This window comes from Conger conger, chromosome 8 (genome assembly GCF_963514075.1).
Source record: "Conger conger chromosome 8, fConCon1.1, whole genome shotgun sequence".
Lineage (NCBI taxonomy): Eukaryota > Metazoa > Chordata > Actinopteri > Anguilliformes > Congridae > Conger > Conger conger.
In genome coordinates, this window is record NC_083767.1 from 22,051,351 (window position 1) to 22,074,875 (window position 23,525).

At 40.0% G+C, this 23,525-nt stretch overlaps 1 protein-coding gene across 2 annotated transcripts; it reads right to left on the bottom strand.

Moving 5' to 3' along the window:
- Positions 1-375: 375 nt before the first annotated feature.
- LOC133135357 (nuclear factor NF-kappa-B p105 subunit-like) lies at positions 376-22,088 on the bottom strand. 2 transcript variants are annotated; one of them, XM_061252289.1, is made up of 17 exons: positions 22,028-22,088; positions 21,888-21,957; positions 21,127-21,170; positions 20,041-20,128; positions 15,923-15,963; positions 15,615-15,713; positions 11,766-11,914; positions 11,232-11,395; positions 10,778-10,936; positions 9,320-9,424; positions 7,609-7,700; positions 7,107-7,245; positions 6,556-6,699; positions 5,106-5,213; positions 3,195-3,274; positions 2,789-2,855; positions 376-930 (listed from the first exon to the last, which is right to left on the bottom strand). In XM_061252289.1, the coding sequence occupies exons 3-17, from the start codon at positions 21,163-21,165 to the stop codon at positions 857-859; spliced, it is 1,548 nt and encodes a 515-aa protein (XP_061108273.1). In that variant the 5' UTR covers positions 21,166-21,170; positions 21,888-21,957; positions 22,028-22,088; the 3' UTR covers positions 376-856. The 2 variants fall into 2 exon arrangements, with proteins under 2 accessions (XP_061108273.1, XP_061108272.1); XM_061252288.1 differs by having other exon boundaries at positions 21,888-22,028.
- Positions 22,089-23,525: the final 1,437 nt, after the last annotated feature.

Consider the following 23,525-nt stretch of genomic DNA (forward strand, 5'->3'; position numbering starts at 1 on the left):
TGTGCTCAGTCTTGCCATGGTGTATGACTTCTGACATTAAACTGTCTTCAGCGACCTCACCTTGGAAGGAGTTTGGCTGTTCCTCACCCAGTTTTAACCCTCCTACACAGCTGTTTCTGTTTCAGTTAATGATTGTGTTTCAACCTACATATTAAATAGATGATCATTAGCTCCTGTTTGGTATAATTGGTTAATCACACACCTGACTATATGCCTGCAGAATCCCTGACTTTGTGCTGGTTTGAAGGCAAAGGGTGGTCACACCAAATATTGATTTGATTTAGATTTTTCTTCTGTTCGTTCACTTCTTCTGTTCATGCATTTTGTTCATTGATAAAAATAAACTATTAACATTTCATTTTTTTTGAAAGGATTCTTATTTTACAGCATTTTTTTCACACCTGCCTAAAACCTTTGCACAGTACTGTATATTTTTACAATATATTCAATTTCTTGAAGGAAATTGTTGTGATGCAGGAAAAATATTAGCTTCTTAAAATAAAACCTGAGATGTTTTCCTGTTTCACATAATTCCAAGTTGATGTACATGTACTTCTCAAAGCAAAGGGCCATCTTACCTGGATTGAATACATAGAAATAAAGTTTGTGCGCTTTCAGGGAAGAGACATGAAAAGACGATCCTGTGATCATGTGCTTCTGTAAAATTATACAATTCTTAGTGCCAGCTGCTAGCTCCAGATATGGGGAAGGTTTCCCATGGAAAGGAGGATTATGTGCACCCACAATGTGTCTTTCCCAGGACAAATGGGTGTTATACCTCCCCTTGTATCAACAAACTGCACCCCACTCAACCTGTGTTGGGGGTGAACAAATGTCCCCCAAACCACTGAGATTGTCACAACTGCTGTCTCCCCCCACCTTTAAGTTTAATTAAGTCCTTCACAGTCATCAGCTGAAAGAGGGATGGGCCTGAGGTAGAGAGATAAAGAGAGAGAGAATTAGAGTACATCAGTTGCTGTTATTGCTCTCACTCTACGAAAAATGAAAAAGCAGTATTCTTTCACATTAGTCACATTTCTCTCGAAAAAGAGAGTTGAGAGTTATAATTGACACTGTTAACTGACTGCAAAGGACAAGCGACACATCAAGTCACAAATGAGTAAGGGTATTATGTCCCATCTCAACACCCAATAAAAACATTTGAGACATGCACTAAAATATGGAGGTGATATGACATGATCAATAAAATCAAATCACAGTTGATACTGCTGAACTTTTTCAAGGAAACATGTTACTTATCAAAATGCATAATCATATGAAAGAAGAGTTTTGTTCTGAAGATTTCTTTTAAAACTGCCCTTTCACAACAGCAGGAACTGTACTGGTGTCTCAAGCATTAAAAGGGCAGTTCACCCAGAAATGAAAGTATGTTTCCATTTACCCAGTCCTATCTATCCATCCATATAGTTTCACTGAGATGTGACAAATCTTCTAGATTTGATTACTTTTAGATGCATTTCACTTGATGTAATGGACCTCTATGGACCTGGTAATGAATCCACTGAAAATGTACATCCGTAAAACTCAATAGCAATGTCTCTTTCCAAATATAATGCCACAGTTACTCGCAAGTGCATAAATTAACTTTTTTATTGGGAACTATTTCTTCTACTGTGGGAATTCTGAAACTCTGTCCAGCAGAAGTTTCTACCTAAGCACTCCAGTACTTTCGGTTAAATTGTCATTTCATGTCGATTGCTTCAATGAATCAAAACTCCTGATGAGCTGATGCAGGCTGGAGAAGGGACTGACCAGAACAGAACTATAACTGAGCAGCTTGAAGCCTAGTGGCTAAGGTACATGACTGGGATCCAAAAGGTTGGTGGTTCAAGCCCCAGTGTAGCCTCAATAAGATCCACACAGCTTTTGGGCCCTTAGCCTCACATTACTCCAGGGAGAATTGTGCTCTGCTTTGTCTAATCAACTGTAAGTTGCTTTTGGATAAAAACTAAATAACAAATTATTTATTTTCACATCCATGAATTGACCATTACGTCAGTTTCTCATTTGAGGAAGTGCTGCCTTGTCGATTTCCCGTCCGTAGCTTGGAGTCAGTCAAGCCCATCCAGGGGAAACCCCTGTGCCCTCTCAGTATAACAACAAAACCACTGTGGTGGATTGCGACCGTGACCACAGACATGACCGCAGCCAGCCTTTTGGTCACTCCCTTGCGGATTTGAGGGGATGCCCCAAAACATGGGCTTGCGATTGAACACTAATGCCATCTGTAGGGGCCATCTGAGGCTAATGGGTTGTGGACTGCAGGTTTCTAGAAAAATACCTGGGATGTGACATCACAGTGAACTTAGCCTTTGGAGTAAAAAAACAAAACAAAACAAAAAGATTCTTGTTTTTCCATGAAAAGAATACCTCCATTCACTTCAAGCAAAACAATAAAACAGTCTTCCTATTGTAGCCCCACGGTTTGCTTGAGAACTCCAGAGGGGCCCAGTGCATTCTGGTGTTTGTGTCTGCTTCAGCTCTATCGCTAAACCAGACCATATACTGAGAGCTGGCCCTGTCACCTTGCTTGGACAGGGCCCCTCCATGTAGACACAAAAGTGATGGCACTCGGTTTGCTCACCAATTGTTGACAATTGTTGACAATCTGTTATTACGTAGAAATATCCAGAATAAATAACTTGGTAACATCTCAACTCAAAATGATTGAGAATGGATGCTGCCATGCAATGCCGGTCATTTCAGTTTTGTATAAAGTGCTCTGGGATGTCTGCAAGAAGAGCTCATTGTACTTTAATGCCTTTACCTTGAGGGTTTGTTGTGGTGATGCTGTTTTCACACTGCCACTGTTCCCCATTCTGCATCTCATAAGCCTCAGGGTGAGAAGAATACAAAATGTCAACATCAAGGAAATCAGCATTAAAATACTAAAATGGAGGAACAAATTCCTGCGACCATAAGACAGGAGAAGACTTAGGCAGCCCCAATGGAGCAAGATTCAATAATGCACATAAACTTATGTCAGAAAGGAAATGCTAATGAAGTAAACATGTTTTGAACATTTCACGTCATTGACATGCAGGTCACACATGCAAATAAGGGACAGGGTTTTTTTGTTTTGTTACTGGTGAACGGGCCTGAAACTTTAGTCAGAGTGCCAAATGACTAGAACTTTCTAGGTGGAGCAGGGAGCAGTGTCAAGGGGTACTCACCATGTTTAATTGGGCGACCCCTGTGTGGACTCCTTCATCTTCACTGTTACGCTCAAGCTTACAGCAGTTCCTCTGGGAGGCTACAGACAGATAGTAGAACAGTGGAGGGCAGAGAGAGTAAAGAAAAAGAGAAGAGAAAAGAGAAGGACAGTATATAGATGGCAAGTACACAAAGAAAATGGGAGAAAGGAGGAAAGAGTGTTTCTCATCACAAAGCAGGTGTGATTCATAAAGTGTGATTCATCATTAGTCACTTCAGCTTGTTTCATCAATGGGGGCTAGTCATTCAATAGGGATTTTCCCACTAGAAACTGGCCAATCAGAGCAGTTGATTGTACCAAAAGAGTGAACTCCTTTCATCTGAAACTGACTTTCATTTCAAAAACACTTACTGGCTTCAATTTCTGTGAATAACCTGATATCTGCTATGTATAAAAGGGGAATTCTGCCCAAAGCAAAATTAATCTTAAAAACAAGTGAGTGGGATGTATTCCATATGATAGATGTAACACTAATCCATGATACATGGTCTGCTTACTGTATGCATTTTGGAGTGTATTATGTGATCCTGATGGCCTCTCACGAGACAACATATTTATTTGTATTTATTAACTGATTCTGAAAGTAGAAGTTAACTGCACCTGTTCACTACAACAATCGCATTGGCTAACTCCCTCTGACAGTACAAGTGCTAAAAAGGGAGACAGGCATAGACATTTATCCTGTGTATAATGCCACTTTTTTTTTTTTTTTTTCAGTGCTCATTCACATATTATCACAAAATATGCCTGCAAGAAATATAATTATTTCCACGTAGGCACAGCCGCGTAGTTTTGGGCGTGCATGGATCGACGAGAGACAGCTGTGAAGACCCTTGGGCAGGGGCGTGTTTGCTGATGTGACATAATTTTGACCATGTGGACCCTCTCGACCCTCGCAGATGCGTCAAGCATGAATCAAGCTTAACCCTTCTTTTGGAGCCCCCGCCTTTCCTCAAGGCCACAGCTCCGCCTGTCGTGTCAGCACACAGTGATGGCCATCGCATCACTGCCCACCACAGTGTCCTCGCCACCGGAGAAACTGCCTCAGGAGATGAGGCATATGCCACTTCAAAGCACCAGGTGAGGCCAGCTCTACAGCTCTACACTCAAAAAAAATATACGGCAGGGATCAGCAACTCACGGTCCTCGAGGGCCAAGAACTGCTGCTTTTCCACTCTCCCTTTACCTGGTCATGTGTGAAGACTAGGAATCTGTGCAATCAGTAGCACGCCCAGGAGACAAGCTGGATTTGGATTCAATGGCCATAGTTTATGATCCCTGCACTACAGAGTGGCAGTGTGGCATAATTGTTAAGGAACTATGCCTGAATTGATTCCAGCTGTGTAAGTGGATATAGCACTTAAATGTGGGCCTGTGTACGTTACTCTGGATAAGAGTCTGCTACAATAGCAATACCTGCTTTGGGCCTGATTTTCAGTTCAATGACATTGTCTGGAAATACTAACATGCTAAGGTTCCCTATCATCGGCTTTTTATGTTGTCCTGTCCAGTTATGATCTTGTTATGCGCTGCTATGATTTGCATCATCCAGTTCATGCACTTATTATTGTTCTTTGCTTCAGCCTCCTGATACTTTTCACTGAGAGCTCTGACATTATGACAGCAGCCTCTGTATGTAGTAAAGATAAATACAAAACAAACAGACTGTACACATTAAATACAACTTTTCAAGTTTATACATTTCTACCCACCTACTCACTTCTTAGACCACAGGAAGTAGTTTCAAATACAGAGCAATTATCACTGTACCCAATCATATCTGTATGTGGCTTTATGCAAATTCTCTGAGATATTCTCTGAAGAGTGTAGAATAAAAATGAAACTGTCATGAGACAGTGCTTTCACTTACCATGCTTCATGCCAACGACAGCTCCAACCCCACCTCCATTGGTGCCATGGGAAAAATAGTCATTTCCATAATTGTTGTAAGTGGAAAAGTTCTGGTAGAAGGATGAACCTGCAAGACAAACATCATAGTTGTAGAAATACAGCATACTAAGCCAATATTTATTCCCTTAACCACTTAAGTGTCAACCCTTTCTTAACACAAGCTTGAGAGAAATTAGAGTCCTCCAAAGGAAGTCCTCTATTTAGACGTAGACATGGTAAAATATATTTTTTGTTGTAAAAATGTTTTTACGGAATCGAAACAATCTCATTGTGCGTTTTGAAAATGCCACGGTTTTCTTATGCAGGCAAGAAAATGCTGTGCTGTTTTATGCGAGCCTAACAAACTATTCACCCTTGGAAACATAATGATATTAGTCAAAATGCTTCTCAGTTGTTACTTCAATACCATACCACTAGCCAGTTCTAGGCTGAGCTCAATTTATACTGTATTTTTTGCTCATGGATGGGGATCACGCCTTTACTGTGCAACTGGATTACCGATACTGGTCAGAGAAGCTTGTATGTGGACTCATCGTGTTCCAGAGAGCCTATACAAAACATAGATCATAGCATTCCTATGTACAAGTACTTTTGTAGAAGTATGCAATGGTGAAACGGACAACAATTATTATTCTGAATGAAGCAGGGCAATCTCAGGACCACGCCTACAGGTTAAGTCGGCACACACCTGGACTACGTTGTGAATTAGTCCAAGCTTTTAAAATGTGTGCTATTTCCGCAGTAGGCGTCTGAGACTGGGGAACCACGTATGAGAGGGCTGTGTACAATAGAGCTGGAAAGCGACAAAGTGAACAGTTTGGTTTAATTTCGTATGCCTTTATTATTTTTTATCGTATGCCTTTATTATTATCTCTCCCTTCCCCGTAACTGACTGAATAATGCCAGTGCAATCCAGACTTTCCATATCTCCCTATATCCAGCTTGTCTATCCTCTCAGGGGTGTCACGGCGTGTGATATTCCTCCAGAGAAATTCGAAGTAAACAATGGACATTCTATCGATGTTTCAGTAAGGTACTACTGTCGCTAAAGTAATGGCATCTTAAAATAGGTTATAGGGATAGAACCGTGAGTTTTGACACTTTATACAGTATATCCTGTTGCCATAGTGATTGAAAATTGCAGAAAATTGAGACTTAAGGGGTTAAATGTATTTGAGACTAATGTCAAAAATGTTTGATCTAACATACTAAACACTAACCAACCAGGTTTGTATGTGCAATTTACCTATTGTGTGCCCTTCATATGAATGGAATTACAGGCATAGTATTCACAAAAGATTTGAAAAAACTGTATCTTTACAGTCTACCATAGTTTTTTGGTAATGCTGGTGATTGATGAGTGGTAATGACACTGGGGACTGATGTTTAAGTCTGAACCCCAAACACACCTCCTCCAGTACCAGGACCTCCTCCTGCTGCAGGACCAGCCCCGCCTCCTCTGTACATGCCCCCGCCTCCTCCTGTTGTAGGGAGGCCAATGTCCTGAAAGTTGGGCAGGGTCTTCTGCCTCTTCCTCTGTACCTCCTCTTTGTCTGAAGAAGAACAGGTGAGCAGTGTCAGTGATGTTAGGGCAGACAGAATTTGGTGGGGTTAGTAGTTAAGGGGAAGGGACGATTAGGGGTGGAGGTAGGATCACAGAGCATGCAAGCAAGTTGTGACCTTAAAATTATATGGTTCTATCTGCAGAGTAGTTTTGAGATATTGAGCTTCAAAGCTTTCACATCCTAACACAGCAAAACTCAAATAAAGTTCTTCATAGATCAAAATGACAAATACTATACCCTAAAAGTACTTGGAATCTACAATGTCAAAATCCTATCAAATATATTTATTTACCAACTCATTTTTGTCAAAAATATCAGTTAGAATCGAATAATTCTAAGGTCTCAAAGTACGAGTTATTGTTAGGGTAAAGGGAGCGTTGAAGGGTGAGGCTCACCAATAACCTGTGGGTGATAGGTGAAGGGTTTTGGTTCACTGGTCTCATTGTCTGACTTTCTCTTGAGTTGCACAAACACAGAGGTGGGCTTCTGAAGTTGGAGATCTTGATATTTGGGGGTCTTGAAAACGATGGCAAACTGCGTGGAACAAAGATACAACTTAATTGCAGGGCAGAGCAAGCCATTTCAAAGCATGTATAACTGTCTAATCTATACAGCCTCATTGAAGTTGCAGCATTTAGTGAATAAGTCTTCCTAGAAACAGAAAATACAGGATAGCCATATCCAGAAATTCATCAGGGTGTGAGAATAATAATGCATGTACATGAAGAAATACATTTTCTTTACACAAACTTGTTAATTCCATTCATATGACTGCACTTTGGCTCTAATGATGTATTGATTGCAAGAATAACATAGTTTGGTATGGATGCGTTTTGCATTAGCAGGTTGCACCATAATGGCAAAATAATGTTGCTACGATGTTGAAATATTGCCGACCTGCCGGTGGACATCTGTCGGGGAGAAGTCACCAAATGCCTCCCACGTCAGCCCAGACTCGTCTTCTTTGTAGAAACGCACCTTTATGTCATCTATTGGGGATGAGGACACAACACCAATGGGAACAACCTCTATGAGTGCTCAAGTCCACATAGTCCACATTCAATCAGTGGAGTCAATTGAACATTCAACTCAACTTGCAGTCTAACAAGCTCCTCGCGTTGCCGTTCCATTCACTTTTCAAGAGCGGTTTTAATGACAGAGGCATGGCTGCCAGTGGTGCTGTGCAGGTTATAGGGTGTTGTATCTATAATCTCGAAACACCCTAGGGACACCTTAGGACAGCAGTCCTGGAGGGCTGCAGTGTCTGCTGGCTTTTTGTGATTTCCTTTCAATCAGCAGTGTGCACTCAGTTAGACTCTTTAGCCAATCAATGTCTTAAATTCACTACTTAAATGTACAATATATAAGATTTTTGTGTAAAAACATTGTTACAAGACCATTGTAAATCCCTTCCTATAATTGAAAAAGGCGCACTGTGTTTATAGTCCTTAAATTTGGGTTTCAAAATATACAGTTGATGGCCCGACACCAAAACATTGGATAGTAACTGTACAATAATTCAAGCTCATTGGTTGAAAATTGGTTCTAATTGCCACAGCCAACTACAGGAAAAATAATCAAAAGCATTTATCCCTCTGTAAGATACTTATAAGATTATATTTTTTAAAATACTTAGTTTGCAAATATGTAATTTAATTTGCAGGAAAGATACCTGCTACTATCTATTGAGCTAGCTAACTGCCAGCATGACACCTCCTTACTATCTTGGATAGTAAAGCCGGAGGGATCATTTCATTGCTCATCATTATTTTCCAATCATATTCTTACATATGCTGCACATTATGATTTGCGAGGGTGATGATATTTAAAAGATCACATTAATCATAAATAAGATTAGACTGCTGTAGGGGCTCCAGAAGACAACATGTGACTGTAAGTTAGCTATTTAGCCAGGTCAAACACCTGTCATTTCCCTCCTCAGTGATTCTGTAGGGGAATTCCCTCCAAACAAAAACTTCCCTCGCTGAGTCAGCTGGGACAAATTTGTCATTGTTTTGGATTCAGACTTTTCTGCACTCAATTGATGTTGCCCGGTGCAATTGAGCCACTAGGACCAGAAGGTTTTCATTTTTGACTATTTCATAGGTTCCAATACAGCAGACAAGCTCAGTAAAGCCTAGAAAAGTATTTGAATGTATTTGAACCAGGTCTGCTATGAGTACACTTCACTCTGTCGCTAGTCCAAGCAGTCAATGAACACACAACTGTTGCACAACAGTTGCCCTCTGACAGATTTGTGTTTATGTTTGTACACCTAGCTGTGTGTGCATGTGTGTACACAAACAGTACAGTATGTGTCTGCATGTGTCTGTTCATATGTGTCTTTCTGCAAATATGTACATGTGTGGGCATAGTTGTGTGTGGTGAGAACACAATTTCCTAGCAATATTGGTGGAAAAATGTTGGCAAATGTTTTCGTCAGCAAGCTCAGATTCTTGCAGTCTTTTTAACAACCCACTTGTTAGTCTTGTTCCTTGCTCACCAAGTAGGAGAACCAGTGGCTTCTCCAAGCAGCCTCCATCCTTGATCTAACAGCTGCATTTCACAAGCTGAGCTTCTAAGGCCAAGGCATCATGAATTCTCCTACCTTTCTGGACCTTGTCACAGAGGAGGTAGACCTCCTCACCCCCCGTGACACACCCTGCAGTCCGGTCCATCCTCACAATCTTCAGGTTGGAAGCGTTGGGGGCCTCTGTAGTAGATCGGAAGAGAGGGGAAGGGGAAGCATTAATTTGCCCCTTGCTGTTCAAAACACTGCGTATGTATTCATCACTCACATTAACGCTGGTTAGCAAACCAGTAGCAGAAGAATCTCAACCTCCTGTAACTATTTATCAATCAATCTTAGCAGTATCAATACAGTGAGATGGTCCACTTGGGCAATAATAAGAGTCTATATGTATGTATTCAGGGTCTCCTTGTTTTTGTTTACCATGGATAATTAGCATTAGCACATTTGGGGTGATGTACAGATTTGCTGGTATGAGAGTGGTGTTAGTCACATCTGACACTGTTCCTCTTTTAAATCAGGCAAATGAACTAGTGTTGCACTGGATAAGAGCCTGTGCTAGAGCCCAGTTTCACTCTTGTGTGGGACTTCTGGGGTGAGGAAATTACACACGGAGGCGTTTCTCTGACTCGAGGCAGGGAACCGAAACCGGGGACAGGAACCTACGCGATGTTTGCTTTCCTGCCTCTTACACACAGCCAGCCGCCTGCTGTATTGTCTTCAATAATTACAGCTTCGGAACAGCAGAGATAACTAGTATTATGGCAGTTATGTTAACTGGCCTCTTTTCGTCTATTTCATAATGCAGTCCGTAAGTATTTGGACAGTGGTACAATTTCTGTTCTTTTGGCTCTGTAGTCCAGCACATTGGATTTGAAATGAAACAATAAATGGCCCCCCATTTTAGAGGGTCAAAAGTAATTGGACAATTGGATTTTCAGCTGCTTCTGAATAGTCGGATGTATTCAATCGCTTCCTTAGTGCAGGTATAAGAAATCTTCAGTATCTAGTCAATTCTAGGCTTTTGATTGCACTGGAGTCTATCATGGGCGTTTGTCAACATGAGGCCCAGAGTTGTGCTTATGAACACAGTCTAGGAAACCATTATGAGAAATAAGAAAAAAACAGGCATCTTTTAACCATTAAATTAAATGGTAAATGTCTGCATTTATATAGCGCCTTTATCCAAAGCGCTGTACAATTCATGCTTCTTATTCACCCGTCGGAGGGTTTGCCGGTTCGATCCCGCGCTGGGTGTGTTGAAGTGTCCCTGAGCAAGACACCTAACCCCCAATTGCTCCTGACGAGCTGGTTGGTGTCTTGCATGGCAGCCAATCGCCGTTGGTGTGTGAGTGTGTGTATGAATGGGTGAATGAGAAGCATCGATTGTACAGCACTTTGCTTTGGATTGAGCGTGCAGATTTTGAACTGGGAACAGTGCCGTCATAGATTACTCGTAGATGTGAGGCTATGCATTTTGGAGGGTATATGTGGGGTTTGGAAATGGGATAAAATTCAGGCGTGTTCCATGCTCACTGCTGTCATAGATGGGGTCAGAGATGACGGGGTCCAGCCGTCGGGTGAAGGCCCCATTACTGTCGGGTAGGAAGGCGGTGAACATGAGGTGAACCAAACTGAGGTCCATCACCTTAGAGTAGGTCAGAGCCGCACAGGCAATCATATCCCTCTGGTGGTCTGTGAAACACACAAAGTAATAAATATATTGTACCCCACTCATTTGAATGTACATGCATGCCAGACCTGGGTCTAATACGTAATAGTTTTGGATTCAAAAACTTCTCAACGCTATACTGAGCTTCTCTGGTGTACTGGAACCTATGAAATACACTCAAGAGAGTGCTAACCCCACCTTCTGCATCAGGCAAGATCAGTCGAGCACAGGAAAGTATTTGAAAACAATTACGCATTTGACCCAGGCATAAAGAAATGCATACAGTATGTATGCGCATAAACACACACGCGCACACACCTGTGATTTCTCTGGGGAAGCCTGTATCTCCGTGCAGCACGTCAATGTCTGGGTGGATGGCCACACCCTGGTTGTAGCCCATGCGAACGGCCTCGACCATTCGCTCCTCCAGAGTTTTGCTCACGTTCTTCCTCGTTACATGGAGGATTCCCAAATTTGGGAAACTGGAGTGATTTCACACAGCAGCAGTCAGTTTGTGGCACACTGCAGCCAGCACATAGCCAAATTTTAAACCGAAAATAAATGCGTATGATTGTGTATGATACTGAAACGACCAGACCTGGGGGTCAAATACGTAATTGTCCCGGATTCAAATTATTTTCTGTGCTCAGTTGATCTTGCCTGGTGTAATGGAACCAAAAACGAGGACCAGAAGGTGGGGTTTGCACTTTTTGATAGCATTTCATAGATTCCAATACACCAGACAAGCTCAGTAAAGCATAGAAAAGTTTCTGAATCCAAAACGATTAGGTATTTGACCCAGGTTTAGAAATCAGATGAATCTAGCCCACCCCCATTCTGCGAGGTGCTCACCTGATGCTGGTGTCTTTGGCCTGTAGGTCGGTGATGCAGATGCCTTTCTCGCACTGCTTACCCACAAGGCTGTGCGCGTGGAGATGAACGTCCTTTGTGGAGGTGACCAGCTGTACCACAATGCGTGCCGGGCCCTGGTAGTTACAAACCTGGCACAGAGTAGGATGCCATTAAAACATCCTCCTGCTGCCATTACATCACTCAAATACACTTGACATCTACCAACATTCTGTATATTGGTAACAGCCAAAATATGGAAGTGAGCTTCACTAAATTAAATCTATGCCATCTTAAATCTCTAAATAACTAATTTAGACAATGTGTACTCATTTCATTTCTGAGACTTAAAAGTTTCTCAGAAAGTAAAACGTTTGTGTTGACCAGCAGGCCACAAGAGTGTCAACGCCATTAAAGAACTGAATGAACTGAGGTTTTAAATTACTTCCCTTGTTTTCAAGGTTTTTAATTTTTAATGTAAATTAGCATTTTCTTTCATGCATTTTTGGGCTGTGATGATCTGTTGCATCCAATGAGGCCAGTGTATACCAGGTGATGATCCACGGAAAATGCGCAGTTTAAGGAGCCACAAAAAAGGCTTTTAAGTGAAAGTATGATTATACCCCACAGAAGTCTTTATCATGGCACAATTTTTCCCTCGATGACCAAGATTTTGTCAAAAGAAACTTTAAAGTGCCCCACTTATGCACTGCCATTCACAGTTTTACAGTTTGTTTTCCCTCCAGTTCAATATGCCCTGGTATTTGATACTGCTTTAAATGGTTTTTCGTTTACTGTTTAAGCAGCTGTTCTTCACAAATCAGTTAATTGGTTCATCGTTCACATCAATGGTTCTACATGTAGGTGTGCTCTCATTCATTACTTTTTGAATTTGTCATGGGAATGAGCATCTCTTAAATTGAGATGAAAGAAAGGACTTAAAAAATGAACATACAGACCCCCAGGAAAACTAGCTGATTGCCATTGTTTACAAAACCACATTAGACATCCCAAACATCTCTACCTGTTCACCAATTTAGATTAGATTGACTGCAGAAATGTTGTGCAGTGGTGATTATGAGCTACCATTTTCTTCTGGACTGTATCTGAATGTAGGTTTCGGTTTGGTCTGGTGGTTTCTGGTTTCAGTTCAGTTTCAAGTTGAGCAGAAATTCAGGAGAAAATCATTTGTGGGTGGGAAGTTCTTATACAAACATGCTACACTCTCTGAGCTTACCAAGTATGTCTCCACACTGCTGAAAAACAAAAGTAGAATGTGCAAGTGAAATCTAATGAATGTAAATAAAACTGGAACAGCATCAAAATGCATCCATTTGCTTCACTTATCATGGCTTGATAAGTATGCCTTTTCCTTAATGTCAGCTGACTGTGAAGACATTTAAGAATGCATTTTTGCCACATTGTCTGGTTATGCTCAGGCCCTCCATCCTTATAACTGTTTGACAGTGATACGCCACCAAAAACTGGAATCATACTGGTGACTCATTCCTGTAGCAGTGAGGTAGGCTGACATTAATTTTTGCTTTCGTAGTTAAACTCACATGGTTTAAGATGATACTTTCGCTTGGACAAAATGAATCATTGTTTGCTTCGGCATCAAAAAAGAGACAAAAACGTTAGTTACTGTACCTAATAAGTATTTCTTTCTACCGGCTGAATGCAAGTAAAATAAATCATAAACCGAATGTCCAATGTTTTGATGGAAAAGTCAATTTACAATAAGCAGAGCAAATGCAAACTCTGCTGTGTTCATGGTTTATCTGAAAAACAGCCTCAAGAAACAACTGCCTCAAAAGCTCCAAAAATGATCACTGGGCCACTGCCACAATGTACTGTCCTGAAATAAAACAACAATATGCAATGAATATGGCTAAATTCATGTTTATAGTATTATCATTTTACACATTCTGTCAATTACTGCATGCACTGTATTAAATGCACACATAATGAATGTAAAGAATACGTTTTATTTCATGTTTCAACATTTGTGTTTGGGTGTGTTGTGCATATGCATACTGAAAGGGCTGTGGCATCTCTGAGCAGATGTCTGAGGACTCTTTGGTCCTCTTCAGAGGAAAGCACATATCAGATTCGCAGAAACTGTGACTAACACTGTATACCTATAAGGTCAACAATGTTTATTAGGTTTGGGACATACAGAAAAAGAAAACAGCAGCACTACAATCTACACAGTGGAATATCGGAAATCCCCAGATTTACCAAAGTAAAAAAGAGCTGGTTGATTTCTCGTAGTGCGAATTTGAGCGAACGTGAGTCACCTGCTCGACAGACACATTGTGGTATCCATCTATTGGCTTGCATTCGATACCCTCTATGTTCCTAGCTGACAAGCAGCATTCTAATTGGTAACTGTAATATTGTGAAAGCTGTACTTTCGCATCGATAAAACCTCAAGCCACTGTTGTGAGAAGGTTAAACAGAAGGTTATTATGGCCCGATTGCAAAACTAACACTGTATTATGGGTGAGTAGGCCTACTGTACTATAATTTGTATGTCTATACTATAATTGACTTGTGATATGGCGCCTTTTAAAAACAATGTTTTTTTTTGAAAGATTTTGCTAATTTTCTAAGAATTTCCCACTTTACCAATTTGACATGGTTCAAAAAACCTTAGGTTTGCTTAGGGCCTCTTAAAATGCAAACACCTAACAGAATATTTCACTGTAATTCTTTGAATATTATAATGAGAATAAGAATGTACTATGGTTTTTAATGTGAATAGAAAACAAGGTCAACTTGGTTACAGGCAAGGGTTGACACCCTGCATCAAACCTGAAAAGTGTCTTCCACATGTCTGCATGAGAGAGGGAGGGCCTTTGCCACTTCCTGTTTGCTGAGTCGGTGGCACAGCATTGGAAAATGGGGGTTGCTTTAGTAGAAGCTTCAAGGAAGCCAGCACCTTTAACAGCCTTTCAAAGCTGACTCCAGATATAAGGACTCAAACTCCCAAGGATGTCAGAATCAAGATGGTTCATTTCCACCAAGAAGGAGAAGGGTACAAAAATACCTCTCAACATTTAAAACTACCTATTTCTACCGTCAGAAACATAAATAGAAAATGGAAGATAAATGGAACATTTGAAGTCAAGGCAAGGTCTGGAAGACCATGAAAGATTTCAGATAGAATGATTATCAGACACAGGTCTACCTGTTCACAGGACAACAATACAACGTATTTTTAACAACAGCGACCATGCCAGAAAGAATGACATGAACACAAAATTAAGCTTCTGAAGCCTTTTGGAACAATGTACTTTGGACTGACTCTACAACACCTTGCCAATTGTTAAGCATAGAGGTGGATCCATTATGCTTTGGGGCTGTGTGTCAGCTGGGGGCAAAGGAAATACTGTGCAAGTGGATGGAAGAATGGACTCCACCAAATATCAAGAATTCTAGAGACTAATGTCGAAAGGCCAGTCCAGACATTGAAGTTGAAGAGAGGTTGGGTATTCCAGCAAGACAATGATCCAGAGCGTACCTCGATATCAACCATGAAGTACCTCCAAGAAAGACAAATGAAGGTTTTGGAATGGTCACCACAGTCCCAGGACTGTTTAACTTTGTACCATTTAGAAGGCAGGTTCGCTTCTGTTCATTTAGATATTAATTGTAAAAAGCTTTTTGACCAGGGGTGCCCAAGCTTTTGCACACCACTTTATGGTATCTTGCCTCAAAAGACGTTTTCTGTTCATGTTACTACTTTTCTTGGACTGTTGGCAGTTTGAGCTTGCTTTCAGTATATGAGCACTGTGACTGAGGCTGATAGCACTACCCTCTTGTTTGCACCCCATCTGGCTGACCCACCTTCACTTGAGGGTAGGATTTCCTGTTCTTTTCGCTGGATGCCCCTGGAAGCCCACCATGGGATGGGCCCTCGCAGCCATAGCGAAACCGGAACCCCCTCTGGAAGAAACCACAGTCTTAATTATACTGCACGTTATTACATCACCATTCAATCTATTTATCAACTGCAAGTAATATAGCACACAAATAGGAGGTGCAGTGTTTCTGGGCAGATGGCTCCACCCAAACAGTGGGGTTGAACATAGTTGCAGGAATATGATAGCGTTTAGTGTTTGCATGGCAGCCTAGGGAAGTTAGAGAATAGGTACCTGTTTGGGCTGTTCTGTTATTTGGAGGTAAGGCCCATCAGCTGTAATCAAGAAATAAATGATGAATACTATGTTGCCAACAGGAAAAGACCAGCTAGTACTTACAATAATGTTAGATAAATTGGCATTAACTAATGTAGCTGTTGAAGGTACAATAGGTAAGATTTTTGTGTTAAAAAATTGTTACAAGACCATTCCTTCGTATCATGGAAAAAGGCTCACTGACATGTTGACTCACCCTCTGCCTGTGTTTATAGTCCTTAAATTAGTGAAATACAGTTGACAGCCCGACACTCTGTACCAAAACATTGTATAACTGTACAATAAATCAAGCTCATTGGTTGAAAATTGGTTCTATTGGCCACAGCCAATGGCGTTTCAATGTCAGCGCATTTACAGAGAAAGGGGAGGGATAAACAGTGTTGTGATTTGAAGGTGTTGCTGCTATTCCTCTCTTGACCGAAATGTCCGAAATTACCTATTGTACCTTTAACTAACTGAGAAGTTCATACAGCTTTGTTGGTACAGAATTATTTCATCTTAATAACGTTAGTTCATGCCAATTTATATTTTCATAGAAAACAGTTCATTCATTTGATAATTGTTAACTAATTACACGTTTACCCTGTAGTTTGTTATGTAAAATATTCATGGAACTAATACACTAGTTAGTTCGGAAATACCCTAACTAATGACTTAATTTCATTCTTATGATGTAACTGCACGTCATTCATTCATTATAAAGAACTACTGTACATTAGTTAATGCCAATTCATGTAAGCTCAATGTCTACTTCAAACTGATACAGTGCAGTCCGTAAGTATTTCTACAGTGGCAAATGTTGTTTTTGCTCTGTACTCTAGCAAACAGTTGTAGAAAAAATATCACTATGTGGTTAGTGATAAAGTGCAGGCTTTCAAATTTAATCAGAGGGTTTTTACATTCGTATTGTATATTGTACAATTCATAGGAATTACAGCCCTTTTTATACATACTATACATACTTATACATACTAAGCAAGAACATTACATTAATGGCATTTGGCAGACGCTCTTATCCAGAGCGACATACAACAAAGTGCAAAAGGCATACCCATAACATTTACCCATAAGAGCATACTGATGAGCTCAGCAATGTCCAAGGTAGACCACAGAAGACAAGTGTATGGCCAAGTCAATCACCTGACCTCAATCCAATTGAGCATGAATTTCACTCGCTGAAGACCAGACTGAAGGTAAAAAGTCCTGAAACAAGCAGAAGCTGAAGAGGGCTGCATTACAAGCCTGGCAGAGCATCACCAGGGAAAATACCCAGCATCTGGTGATGTCAATGGGTTGTAGACTTCAGCCAGTCATTGTTTGCAAAGGATTTGCAATTAAATATTGAATATGATGACTTTATTTCACTTTGTGTTAATTAGTGGTCTCCTGAAATTGGGGGTACTATGTGTATAAAAGGGCTGTAATTCCTACACGGTCCACCCAGTATGGATGAGAAAACCCTCAAATTAAAGCTGAAAGTCTGCACTTTAACCACATAATGATAATAATGCTTTATTTCAACTGCTTGTTTGCTGAAGTACAGAGCAAAAACTAAAATTGTGTCACTGTCCAAATACAGACTGCACTGCACAGCTATTAGAGTGTTCACTGTTGACATTCATTTTTCATTATCTGTGCCTCAGAGGAATGTATCTTACTGAGGACATAAACCTCCTGCAGTGGCAATCAAATTAACTCTGGGTTTAAAGTAATCTGTACCCCATCAGGGTAAAACCACTGTCATACTCATCCAGCCACTGTCATATTCATATGCCAATCACTGACTGAGCTTTGTATGATGTCAAGTAATAATCATAATCTTAAATACATACAAAAACTAGAAGGAGCTCCATGGATGGTTGTAACAGTAGAATTTACAGTATGTTTAACATTGCTTGTCTGCAGATGACTGGACTTCAGAAAGAAATTCCCTGTCTGACAGCAGTGGAAGTTCCTACAGCCTGAACCCTTCTATGGCAAAGTTAAAGGTGAAAGGCGATAGATTAGGTCATGACTGTGGAAGTCCCTGAAAGACCATTTAATACAATTAATACAAAGTACTGTGCACAAAATTGTTGTCTGTTGATTAGAGACATATTGCTGTAAGCTCTTGGCTGCTTGCAAAAACGGCTTGCAAAGTTCCCAGTGGAAAACCTTATTCTGAACAATCATCAAAGAGCTTTTAAAAAAAAATTAACTAATAGAACCGAGTAGCTAGAAAGTTAATCTTTTTGTATGAATGACAGCAACTGAGAGTCAGTAAGCATGTAATCTAGCTAGTTAACCAGTTTCTCTGATCAATGGTGTGATTCTTAGTTTATGAAGAAACCGTGTAGATAGGTGATTCAATAGACACAATATTTATTGTGTAAAAGTTCTTAACATTGGCATGGTTCCTTTAATAATCCTTCTACATTTTCAACTTACTTAAAAAACCTTTAACTTGGAGGTGTCCACCTACTTGTGGCTAAAGACCCTCCCATTTAGAGGTCTCTGGTCTGCATGAATATATATATACTTGCCTAGATTGGCCAGGTGTGCAAAGAAAAACCCACATATCACTGCAAAGGTTTAGCACTGGTCCACTATGCAGTTTCTCACACAAAAATTATATGAATGGTAGAGTTGTCAGAAGGAAACCATTCCTGAAGTATGCAGCACAACACTTTGGAACAGAGACTCTTTGGAGCAACGTTCCGTGGACTGATGAAACAAAAATGTAACTATGTGGCTACAACCATGAAAGATAAATTTAGATAAAAATGGGAAGCATTTAACAAAAAGAACCGACCAACCGTTAAGCATGGGGGCAGATCTATTATGGTTTGGGGTTGTGTGGCAGCCAGTGGCACAGGAAATTGACCAGGTGGAAGAAAGAATGGTATAGAAAGAACTATATATCAACTAAATATAAGCAAATCAGAGAAAGGAATGTTGTCCCAGAATCAGAGAAGAAATTGAAGGTGAGATGCTGTTTTGGGCTGTGAGAGGGAAGGGAAGTAAGAATGGCAAAGAGAAAGAAGGCCTGCAACCCTGCAACCCACCCCCCATCTCGCCCATCTGCGTCCTCTCCCCACATCCTGTGACATCACCTTTGCTTTTTTAGAGCAACTTTTTATTTCTTTTACCAATGTGAAACAGCCTAAAATGATGCAGTTAAAGGGTGGGATTCACTAAATAAAATGAAAATGAAAATGTACACAACATCTGACACACTGTGTCATGTAGTAGAAGTTAACTCTTAAATGATATCACAGAAATAAAAACCAACATGATTTTAACGAAAAAGCACATTGTCCAACCCTTTGGGAATGCAGGAGATAATATGCTAGGTACTACTGATACTGAATCCTAACTAGTTATACTACGTTATTTGCTATTGAACAGCAACTTGATAAGTTGGGTCAAGCCATATACAAGGACCTCAACTAAAAGGACAAGAAATAACACACGGCCTCAATTTAAGACCCCGTCTAGCTCAAAAACAACCATTATTGTTTGTTATTTCATATGTCCTACAAACTGATTCCATGATAAAATGAAAGTATCTGGGAGGAGGAGAAATATTTTAGTAATAGAGAACCTGTCAGGTAAAGCAAATTTTAAATTAAAGAATTTGTGAGGAGGGAAAAGCTGAAAAATGTAATAACAGAGAACCTGTTAATTTTCAAATGCCAAAATATGTTAATACCGAAGCATATAAATATATAATTTAACCATCTCACATGGGGTTAGACTTCTTTAACTACATTTGGATGGATAATTATCTGGTTGAGCCAGCAGTTAGTAGAACCATTTTTAATTTTTAAACTCTACAGCTAAAGATTAGTCTCTAAAAATTAAAAATTAAAATTAAAAATTAAAAACTAAGTTTCTTAGAGTTATAAAGCAGTTAACACAAACACAAAAATCATAATCAGTATACAGTATAGAAGTTTCAAAGTAAGAGGGACCAATTGTGATGTACTGTTTAGTTGACAGGCCTGGTCCTGATTCATGCATTTACAGAAACATGACAGGAGCTCTTTAAGATTGCTCTTGTCAGTTGTTCAGAGACTGCTGCAAGAGGTGCTTACCTATCTTCAGTGAACTGTTTGTATGAGGCACAGGGGAGAAATTCAGATTGTCCATTCCCATCCACTGAAGTGAGTCCATGTCAAGATACTGTAGGATAAATGGACAGGAAGAAAAAGAAGAGTCATATACGGTCAAGCACAAAGTAGCCAGTCTGCCTTGGTTTACTACATTGACATCTTGCCTTCAATTACATTCTGTTTCGGGTGTTCAGCCAAATCCTTCTCCAATCGCACACTTGAGCATAGCTCTACTTTATGTGTTGCATAACCCAGTTTTGACCAAACACTGCATGGGGTAATTGGCATAAAATAAGTCATTATTGGTTCCTAAACAAGTGTGACTATGACTACAGAATACAAATTTGGCTGAAACTGTGTGAGAGTGATTCTGGGGAAGACCTGGGTGAAATACGTAATTGTTTCTGGATTCAAATACTTTTCTATGCTTTACTGACTGTCTGGTTTATTGAAACCTATGAAATGTTCTCAAAAAAGTGCAAACCCAAGCTTCTGGTCCTCATGGTTGGCTCAACTGCACCAGGCAAGATCAATCGAGCACAAAAAAGTTTTTGAATCCAAAACAATTACGCATTTGACTCATTCATTGTCTGTGAATCAAAACAGTGTACCACTGAAGAAGAGATTTATCAGAGGAGTGTAAAAAAAATAGCACTATCACAGTTTGGAGTTGCTCTAAAATAATGTAAGTATGAGGAGCAGCTCCCATTCTGTTCCTACTAATTCCAAAATACTGGATTTATGTTTTCACCGGGATCTCCAATTCACTTTGTGTCATATGAATACTTCAAGTGCATTACTTCACAACACTCACAACAGTATAGTTATAAAGTAGAAAATACTTGTATAATTCATTATTTGTAATTTTTGTAAGCACAATGTTTCCTCAAAGTTCATGAGCTTGTCTCCCTTGCAACAACTTTTCAGAAATGAAACCTATTGTTTCGCACTGATAAAACCCTTACATTGGTTAAAGTAACAGCCCATCCACATGCACAATCTTCCCAAAATATATGTGCTGTCAACAGCAAATGTTACAGAACTTGCACAGACATAATTGGTACTTACTTGTGCTTGGGCAGGAAGGTATGGATCCTGCTCATTCATAGTGTCTGTATCAAAAGGTAAAGACCAGTCATCTCACAAAGTCAATTTCCTTGACATTACACATAATTCACACGCTGCAAAGGTTCAGGTTTGTGTTCATACAACTAAAGAACTGCTGAAGCAGGTCAGTATAAGACCCTTCTTTAAGGGTTCATCGATCGTGGCTGTAAGTGGGCTTCCATGTTATGTCCTGGAAATGCAGTAAAAGCCCAAGTCTCTAACTTGCACTTTCGTGCAATTACGCCGTCAACTCTGTCCAAAGTTATGGTCGGTCTGCTGTTAGTACTAGGCCTGCATGTACCTTAGTCTAGCAACATATTTCTGTCAACAACAATAAGTAGTCACCTGGAAAATGTAAATACGTTGATTAGATGTAAACTATTGACGCTTCCATAGTTTCGAATAGCTCAATTGTGAGGAGACCGGCTCTGGCACTGAAATGCGCGCACCATTTGTTGGAAATAGCAGGAAGCGTGGCTAATGTCAAGGCACGTTGTACAATGTGAATGGTTGACTGACTGGACGAATAAAAAGGTGTCTTTTCAAAGCTAAAAGTAACTGACACACAATGTCTTACACCAACGCCACCCAATTCTGATGGTGATAAACTGAAGTCACTTTCACACGAAGGCAATATGCGCTGTCCAAGTCACTTACTTAAAGTTAAGAGAACTTTATCAATTTGTTTTAAAATATTACTGACAGAAATATGTTTATCTTACTTTTTCCGAATCCAACAGCATCCAGGTTTGCGTTCAAAGGAATGGCACGATACCTGACGGAAGGAAAGACCTGAAAATGATTGCACCATGTGTACCCAAACAACTCTCACAAAATTTCTGTTTGTTCGCTTCTCACTTACCTATCGCTGTAGCTAAAATGACGATAGGACTTCCTTACGGGAAATTCCCCGTGACGTAAATTGCAGCCTATTTTGTGTTTGCCGTCCTCTGGCGGCTATTAGTGAAACAGCGTTGCCTTTCGTCGTTTCCTGGATAGGCTACAGTGGATATCATCATTTCGCACTTTGAGCAGAAAATTAATTAATAGATGGGTAATGTAAATTAACTGGGGACAGTAGCTATTCAGCCATCAACGTGATTGTCAAAACCGCTATCATAATTATTGTTAACACGTAATTATCGCCCATTAGCAGGCTTGGTCCTCAAATTCTGTATCATTATCCATTGCATAATTTTGTTTAAACCTCGAGAAGGAAATCTACGATTGATTACAGCATTATGAATGTTGAGTTTACATTTACCTATTCTAATAATAAAATACATGTGTATTCTTAATTTGCTCTCATAACTTGGTCCTTACATTACATTACATTAAGAATTAAAGATATTCTTTAAAATATAATTTGCTGCCAACAAATGCAGTTATATTGTAAGCTACTGAACTACAGGTTTTCACAGGATAAGGCTTAGCCTCAAGCATCACTTCTTGCAAGCTACTTTAAACTTGAAATAGTTAAGCCCTGTTATTAAACTGAGATCAATTGGCAATTACCTCTTTTCAGATCATAAGCCATACTTCTGTACAAAATAAACTATATTTTAATGGCAACTGAGCAATTTGTTTGGTTATTTTGAACAACACAATATGGGGAGTTTTAGATGGAAATCTCTGGTCAATGTCCAGACTTGATTAAGCAGAAGACCAAAGGGACACAAAGTGAGGACCAGTGCTTGAGTACCAGTTGTACAAGAACTGGTAGAAGTATAGCTGCATTGTCTCCAAAAGGCCATATCCATCCATCATTATCCACCCTGCTTCATGCTGGGTGCTGGAGCCTCTCAGCACGGTTTGGTCTGGACATAATGTAATACATGGGTATGCTGTAGACCAGGGGTGCCCAAACATGTTCCACAGAGAGCCGAGAATATGCAGTTCATATTTTTACATTTACCATTTTAAGGGTTAATAAACGGCAATAACTCAGGTAACCACTGGAATTTGCAAGTTTCAGGGGGAATGTCAACCCCTGGATATGACTGTCAGTCATTTGTTACTTTTGCACAGGAAAAAATGTTGGAACAGCCACTTGGCTGAGGGAAAGGGCCAAACATAATTAAAAAAATATTGTAAAGCCAAATGTGACAAAAACAGGTATTTTGGGGAGACTACACACTTCCTTAAGTGCAATGCAGAAAGTTTGATATCCATGTAATGTAGGAGGCTTGGCTGACAATGACAAATAGCAATTTTGAAAATATTTATATCTTCGTCTTGATTTTTTGAGGAGATACGAGTGTGCCGCCATTGCGTTATGGAAGTGACACGTCTGAAATGCATTATTTGACGATCTACTTCCCTATCAAATTTTATGACAACACATTTGTTGTCAACTGAAA

Bases quoted from the DNA above. Each gene is read 5' to 3' on its own strand.
- LOC133135357 (XM_061252289.1), bottom strand. From the start codon at position 21,165: ATGAATGAGCAGGATCCATACCTTCCTGCCCAAGCACAA. The intron at 10,937-11,231 runs GTGTGTGCGCGT...TGTGTTTCACAG, and splicing joins CTTCCCCAGAGAAATCACAG to ACCACCAGAGGGATATGATT. The intron at 7,701-9,319 runs GTAGGAGAATTC...CATCCCCAATAG, and splicing joins CTGTGACAAGGTCCAGAAAG to ATGACATAAAGGTGCGTTTC.